Source organism: Monodon monoceros, unplaced genomic scaffold (assembly GCF_005190385.1).
Source record: "Monodon monoceros isolate NGI ecotype Baffin Bay Population unplaced genomic scaffold, NGI_Narwhal_1 Super_Scaffold_18, whole genome shotgun sequence".
NCBI classification, from domain to species: Eukaryota; Metazoa; Chordata; class Mammalia; order Artiodactyla; family Monodontidae; genus Monodon; species Monodon monoceros.
In genome coordinates this window covers 60,230,588-60,238,544 of record NW_021703774.1, presented here as the reverse complement: position 1 = coordinate 60,238,544, position 7,957 = coordinate 60,230,588, and the positions used below count along the sequence as shown (strand labels likewise).

Here is a 7,957-nt window from a genome sequence, read left to right as displayed (position 1 = left end):
CGTAATATGAAGGGAAATGATCTCAGAGGAAGGGTTTCAAAGCCAATAAAAAAAAGGGTGTTAGTCACAATTGCTGAAATACTTCAAGGCATAATACGATCTGTTAATCTACTTCCCTTCCGGTCTACCTCACCACCACGCTAGAGACACAGTCATGAGGAAGACTGGAAATCTCTACCCCCAGAGAACTATTAATCTGGTCAGGGAGGAAGATAGTATACAAGCAACCAAGATAGTCAGAAATACAGTGACCAGTTTGTCTCAGTTTGCTTGGAACTCTCCCAGTTTTAAAACAGAAGGTCCTATGTCCCAGGAATGTCTCCATCCCAGGCAAACTGGGATGGCTGGTCACGCTACTTAAAGAGTGCCAGGGGCTTCCCTGGTGGCGCAGTGGTTGAGAGTCCGCTGCCGATGCAGGGGACACGGGTTCGTGCCCCGGTCCGGGAGGATCCCACATGCCGCGGAGCGGCTGGGCCCGTGAGCCATGGCTGCTGAGCCTGCGCGTCCGGAGCCTGTGCTCCGCAACGGGAGAGGCCACAACAGTGAGAGGCCCACGTACCGCAAAAAAAAAAAAAAAGAGTGCCAGTGCTATGGGGAGCATGACCTGGGAAATGACATAGATAATGAAATTGAGGCAGTGGAAGGGGTTCCACCTTAGACCTGGGTGATCAGAACAAAATGAGTATTATGATTCTCTATTTTACAAACAGGCTTCTAAGTCTCAAAGAAGTTAAATGGGTTCTCCAAGGTCACATAGCTAAGAAGCGGTTTTCTGATTTCTAGTCCACCAGGCTAGGGACCCAGATGTCACCCTCTGTGAGTTCCGGGGTGGTGAGTAAGGGTTTAAAGGGTATAAAGAAGACAGAAGCCCTCTTTCCTCTCTCCTCCTATGTGGTCCCCTCTTTATCTGCTGCCTCTCTTAGGTGTGCTGGCTCTCCATCTTTCCCCCACCTCCCACCCACCTTCTTCTTCCCTATCCTGAGGGTCTGTCATCTTAAGCCTCGCCCTGACTGATGCCACCCTTCAGTCCTCTGCCCCATTCCCATCCACTCTCCATCCCTCCCTCCTTCATCTCACCTCTTTCTCATACCACCTTTCATCTTCATGGAACCTTGAAGGCTGGAGGTGAATTGAACTCCCATGGTTACTCAGTTGTGGTCATTCTTCCACTCTTCAACAGACACTCACTGAGGCCCTATTTGACACCCAGGACAGGGGTATGGCCATTGGTGATGCCACGTGCCTCCTCAGAGATGCCTTCCTGGACCACTCTACCCAAAGGAGCCCCCATCCCAGCTTTGCCAAGTTTCTGCGCACAACCCTGTTTTCTTTCTTCAAAGCTCTAACCACTATATGAAACTAATTTTTGCTACCCCAAAACTTTTTCCATGCCAACCCCTCTGGAATTCCTTCCCCCCACCGTATCTGCTGTTGTAGTCCAACATGTGCTTTAAAGGCCAGCTCATATATTATCTGTTCTTTCATGAAGCCTTTCCTGACTTCTTCAGCCAGAAGGGCTCTCTCCCTCCTTTGAACTCACACAGCACCCTGGATCTCTCTTGGGATACTAACTAACTACATTCTGCCTTCTGCCTGAGTTATTTTTGGTCTGTGTCTCATCCCTCCTAATAAACTGTGAGCTCATTCATTTATTCAGCCAATTGTTATTGTGCCAAGCATTATTCCACCTAGCTGGGAAGAAGCACCATTTTAAGCCTGTAATTGTGTGTCTTACTAACTTTGATCAAGTATAGAGCCTGATGCAAATAGATATCAGTGGATACTTGTGAGTGGGTAGACAAATGGCTGAATGGATGGATGGAGGAATGGGGTCATTAGAGAATGTGCGGGGTGAGGGAGTGAACTATTGGGTTATTGGACTTTGCTTTGATCGTAATGATGGTGGGAATTGGTGTAGTGGAGTAGGGTGGGTTATGAGCACATTTGAAGTTTAAGAAGCTCATGGAAAGTTTATATCACCCGGGGTTGCCAATTGACCATCACCATGGGAGGTGAATGTGGGGCAGGGGTTGTGGAAGGGGAGCACAGCTGTCCGGTTCAGTATCCAGAGTCATCTCTGTCCAAAGAAATGGAGCCCTGGTCACAAGAAATGACTACCCTTTAGTCTCACCACGCTGCTCTCCCAACATCTATCAGAGGACCCTCCCCATTCCATATATCTGGTATTTTTTTTTCCAACTCCTTCTGTGCTGACATGGGGTTAAAGTACAATTTAATGTATTCTCCTAGATCTTTGGCTTTAGATTATCTTCAGGAAGCACTCTGAATAGCGGCCCCAGGCTGGAAGGCATGGAGAGAGAGCCCAAATCAAACTTTTTCTTTAGGCCTCTCTGTCTACGAAGAATGAACCTCTCCCAACTCTGCTGCTCATGTCAGTGTCCAGAAAATCAGACAGGAGGGAAAGAGTTAAGTGGGGCCTGCTTTCGGGTCTGGGTCCTGAGCCTGCATTCCTTCCTCCCAGAGATCTGCCAGGCTGTGGGACCAGAAGCTAAATTTAGAAGCTGGCTAGGGTTTCCTGTGAACAGCTGTCCTGCCCCTCAGAGAAGGAACACGGGAGAGGGGAGGTCGGTCCCTCTCACTGGTCGGAGCTTCTGGCCATTTCGTCTGGGTCTCTCAGCCCTTGGGTGGCTGCCCCTTGCTGTGGAGATACAGGCAGATCAGCGGTGAGTGTGCTTCTCCCTTCATTTTGTCCTGTGAGCCCAGGACTTGCAAACAAAGGGGCAGCAGCTCTGCCCTGAGTGTCAGGGCCCAGCCATGTCTGGCACCAGGTCCTGGGGGATCTCGTGTTCCTTAACAGGCTGTGGGATGGCGCCTGAGCCAAAGGTAGTGGCTCCTGTGGCCTTGGTTAGAGACGCTGAAGAAGGCATCTTCCCGGTAAAGACAAAAGATGTGTGTGTGTGTGTGTGTGTGTGTGTGTATGAGAGAGAGAGAGAGAGAGAGGGAGAGAGAGGCAAATTTCTGGTTCCCCTCACTGCTTTCTCACTGGCATCTGTGGAAGGAGCCAAGTTGTCACTTCTTAAATCTTGCGACTCCAAGGTGGGCTGTTTACACGGCCGGGGTGTGCATCTGGGTGTCCTGATAACAGTAGCTGGATCAAGTCTGACTGGGTTTTCCTCATGGGTGATCTCCCCACCAGGCTATTAACATGTGGTGACTTTCCCATTCCTAGTTCCACTGAGGTGACATCACTGACACACCCTTTCCCCCAACAAAACCTCCAGAATCAGGTTTTCTAACTGCCCTTTTCATGCCAAACCTACAGGGGCTGACAGGCTGTCATGGCAACAAGTGGGGACCCAGAAGAGGAGCAGGTAGTCCCAAGTGAAGAGGATGAAGCCAATATGAGAGCCGTGCAGGCTCGGTACCTCCGGAGCCCCTCCCCCAGCCAGTAAGTGTGCACTTGCTGAGTTCTGCATCCCTCCAACCATGGCAGGAGTGGGCTAGGGAGCATGATGACAAGTGGGCCCCAGGGAGCCTGCAGCCACCACCTTAAATTCACTCATTCAGCAAACATTGTTGAGTACTTTTTATGTGTCATACTTTCTGGAGGAAGCAAACATGCACACAAACACACTGTAACATGGCATGGTAAGTGCTAGGATTAGCATGCCTAGGGTCTAGTGGTGGGGTGGGGGTGAGTGGGGGCGGGCAGGGAAAGGAGCACCCGGGCTTGGAATTGTCATAGGAGGCTTCCTGGAGGAGGTGATGCTGGACTTGAACCTCAAAGGATGAGTAGGAGTCTGGCAGTTCTCCCTGGATGATAGTGCTTGAGTTCCTAGGACTGAGGTTGGAAATGGGGATGGTAGACCACAGATCATAGTTGCTTTATTTTTTCTGTTTTTTGTTTGTTTGTTTGCGGCATGTGGGTCCTTAGTTCCCCAACCAGGGATCGAACCCATGCACGGAGTCTTAACCACTGGACCACCAGGGAAGGGTAGACCATAGATCACAGATAAGAGAACGCATCAGGACAGGAAGAGGACCCTAGGACATCAGATCGTAGTACTAAGATAATTTTGTATCTGTGATCAAGCCGTGTCTTTCAAACTGGGATTTGTGTGTGCCTGGGGGTAAGTGGCAGTGTGCCCAGGGGTAGATGACCACATGCATCTTCCTGGAGGGTCTTTTTTATTCTGTGACAAGTAATTTTAAAGTTTCTTTTACATAAAATCATTGAGGATATATGATGACGTAGAATGAAAAATTTGTGTAAAATTTTAAGAAAAATCCTAAGGCATCAAAGAAATGCTTCATTGCCTGCTAAAGCAGTAGTGTATGTGCCTATGCTTTTTCTTCTGCCATAAATAATAGTAGGGGATCTGACTTCTAATCTTAGCTCTGTCACCAAATTTATGTGAAGAACCACTTTAATTCTTGAGTCTATGCCTCCTTACCTAGAAAAAGAGAAGCAAAGACTCAGAATATCTCAAGGTAAGGTTACATCAGAGTAGCTCTGATTCTGCTTGACTTTCCTTTTCCTCATGTCTCCTGGGGTCTTGCTGGCTCCTGTTTCTCAGGACTCAAACAGGCTTCCCCTTTGGAGTGAAATGGGAGCAAAGGCTGCTCATCACCCAGAGGCCAAGGCACTTTGTCCAAATGAAGCTTGGGGACTTTTACTTTAAAATTGAGCCTTATGTTCTACTTAGAAAAACTGTTAGGATTGAGAGATTTAAATCTTTTTTTTTCTTTTCCTTTTGGTACGCGGGCCTCTCACTGTTGTGGCCTCTCCCGTTGTGGAGCACAGGCTCCGGATACACAGGCTCAGCGGCCATGACTCACGGGCCCAGCCGCTCCGCGGCATGTGGGATCCTCCCGGACCAGGGCTCGAACCCGTGTCCCCTGCATCGGCAGGCGGACTCTCAACCACTGCGCCACCAGGGAAGCCCCGGATTGAGAAATTTAAAATGTAGCCCTTCCCTCTCTACACTCCCAGACAAGGCAGAGGTAGTGCGTGGTCAGTCAGGGTAGGCAATGGCTTCGCGTAGTAGTTAGGGTAACTCCAGCTGCAATAGCAAATGGACATTTCTTTCTCACTCAAATACATTTCAGAACAGGTACCTGAGCAGTGATTCAGGAACTGAGGCTCCTTCTAGCTTGTAGATCCTCCATTTTAAGGCCCGACTTCTAAAGTCACTGTGTTCGTCAGCACCAAGACAAAATGGGGAAGTGCACGAAGAATCTCTCGGGAGGATTTTATGGGCCAGGCCTGAAAACGGCCATTTTGCTTCCGCTCGTATTCCATTGGCTGGACCGCAGCAAGGCCATGCTTTCTTGTAAGCGAGGACGGGAAATGAGGTCCCTGAGCCCAGGGAAAAGAAGTGGGTTTGTTAACACACAGGGGTCGCAGCCCCAGTAACCCCTTTAGGCAGTTAATATTCATGTTTCCTTTAATGCCACTCATAGAGCACGCTTATTGCCTCCCCAGGGAGACAGCCCCAAATCCCATTTACCAACTTCTGCAAAGTTCAAAGGCTAGGTTCTCTGGAGGGTATGCCTCCTCCCTCACAGGGCTGAATGCAGCTCCTCTTGGTCTGACCAGGATGACTGCAAAGAAACAAACAAAAACAAAAACAAAACTCCCATAGGATCAAAGGAGGAGTGGGAGATACAGCAGCCATCGGCCCATATAATTAATGAGGCTGTTGAGCGTCTTTGCCCCGGAAGTGGGGAGACCTCCTAGCTGTGACTTTGATGTGGCCCTTGGGGTGGAATTCCTTTGTCTGCTGTTCTCTGGGGCTTCCAGCTTCATCCCCTGAGGCTTTTTCCTTGTCTGTTATTCTCCACAGCCACATCTGAAGCGAGGTTGGAGAGGGTGTCTTCCTTGAAGGCTGTATAGCTTTTACAGACTTGTCCTGCTTATGGAAACTTGGGGGTCCAAGGGCTGTTTTAAGGTTTATACCACCAAAGGCCTTTTTTTTTTTTTAAAGGCTTTTTAAGTCTCATGGTTTCTTGGAAAATGTGATCTCTTCAAAAACTTAATTGGTTTCTGATCTACAGAGACCAGACAACTCCATGTGCCAGAAACCACACCCATAGTTCTTTCCCATAGATATAATCTTCAATCCTAATTTATTTCTTTGCTTTCTTGTCTACATGTTCCACTCTCAGCTTAATGACAGCTATCTTGAGAGATTATCTGAAACTTTACGTTAGAGAGGGAAGTTCAGGATGCATTTGTAATTTCTAGTATAATTGTTAAAAGTTATGTAGAATGTGCAGCCAACCAGCTAATGAGGGGAGGATGCAATAATACAGTATATAATCAATCCAAAAGAAGTCAAGAGAGGAGAGAAAAAAATAATATAGGAAAAGAATAACAAATAATAAGAAAATAGAAGGTTGGAAGATTTAAACCCAAATATATAAGTAATTACATTAAGCATAAATAGACTTAATATTGCAATTAAAAGAAAAAAATTGTCAATTTTTTTTACAAGCCTACACACTTTTTGCAAGAGGTACACCTTAAAACTAAAGATGTACAAAGGTTAACAAAGGATAGAAAACTTATACTACACTGTTCTGGTTACTATTACTCATAACTTCAAAACTTAGTGGCATAAAACAACCATTGTATTATGTTCACAATCTGGAACCTGGACAAGGTACAGTACTGTGGCTTGTTTGCTTCAAGATGTCTGGGGCCTCAGCTGGAAAGACTTGGAGACTGGGGGTGACTCAGCAGCTGGGGACTGGTGTCATAGAGGTATCCTCATATATTTGGCACTTCGCGTCAGGACCTCAGCTAGGCAATTGGCCTGAACACGTAACATGGTCTTTCCATATGATCTCTCTGTGTGGGCCAGTGTGGGCTTTCTCAGAGCCTGGGAGCTAAATTCCAAGAAAACAGGACAGAAGTGCATTGATTTTCATGATCCAGCCTCAGAAGTCACAGAAGGACCACAAAGGTTCAAAAGGAGGCAACATAGTCTCCACCATTCCACTGAAGGAGTATCAAGGTCACAGAGTAAAGAGAGCACGTGGGATGGGATACATTGTGGCCAACTTTGGAAAGTATCAGCCGCCATAATCTCAAACACTAACGGAAAGCAAGCCAGTGAAGTGATTTATTGATATAAGACAAAGAAAACTTTAGGGTAAGCATTACTGGGGACAAAGAGGGATGTTTCCTAATAACTTAAGGTTCAATTCACCATATAATAGATATATTCATTTTAAATTTCTATGATCTGATAAAGTAGCCTCAAAACACGTAAAGGAGAAAATTGACAGAACTGAAGAAAAAATTAGAATTCACAATCTTAGTCAAATGTACATTTATTTATTTATTTTTTTGCGGTACGCGGGCCCCTCACCGTTGTGGCCTCTCCCGTTGTGGAGCACAGGCTCCGGACGCGCAGGCTCAGCGGCCATGGCTCACGGGCCCAGCCGCTCCGCGGCATGTGGGATCTTCCCAGACCGGAGCACGAACCCGTGTCCCCTGCATCGGCAGGCGGACTCTCAACTACTGCGCCACCAGGGAAGCCCAAATGTACATTTTTAAAAACATAACCTCAGCAACTGATAAAATGAGGCAAAAAAAAAAATCATCAAGAATATAAGATACGTGGACAAAACAATGAACAAAATTAACCTAATTGGCATTTATAGAACATGTACCCAGCAACTGCAGGATATAGATTCTTATCACGTGTACTTGGAATTTTTACCAAAAAGATCATGCGCTGGGCCATACATATATCAACAAATTTTTAATGCTTGAAATCATACAAAAAGTGTTTTCTGACCTTTGCAGAATTAAGCCAGAAATCACTAAAAACAAAAATATACAATAGAAATTCCAAGAGTTTGCATCCAAGAGAGCAGGACGGAAGTGGATTGATTTTCATGACCTAGCTTTAGAAGTCACATGAAGGACCACAGAAGTTCAAAAGGAAGCAGCACAAGCTGCTCCACCACTCTATTGGAGAAGTAT

The 7,957-nt window shown here is 46.6% G+C and overlaps 1 protein-coding gene across 1 annotated transcript in view; it reads left to right on the top strand.

Moving 5' to 3' along the window:
• Positions 1-2,654: 2,654 nt before the first annotated feature.
• Positions 2,655-7,957, top strand: part of DUSP27 (dual specificity phosphatase 27, atypical) — a 34,107-nt gene continuing 28,804 nt past the window's right edge. Inside the window, exons 1-2 of the mRNA XM_029229938.1 lie at positions 2,655-2,684; positions 3,284-3,409. Of these exons, the coding sequence (XP_029085771.1) occupies positions 3,300-3,409 (110 nt within the window). The 5' untranslated portion in view covers positions 2,655-2,684; positions 3,284-3,299. The remainder of the gene's footprint in view (positions 2,685-3,283; positions 3,410-7,957) is intronic.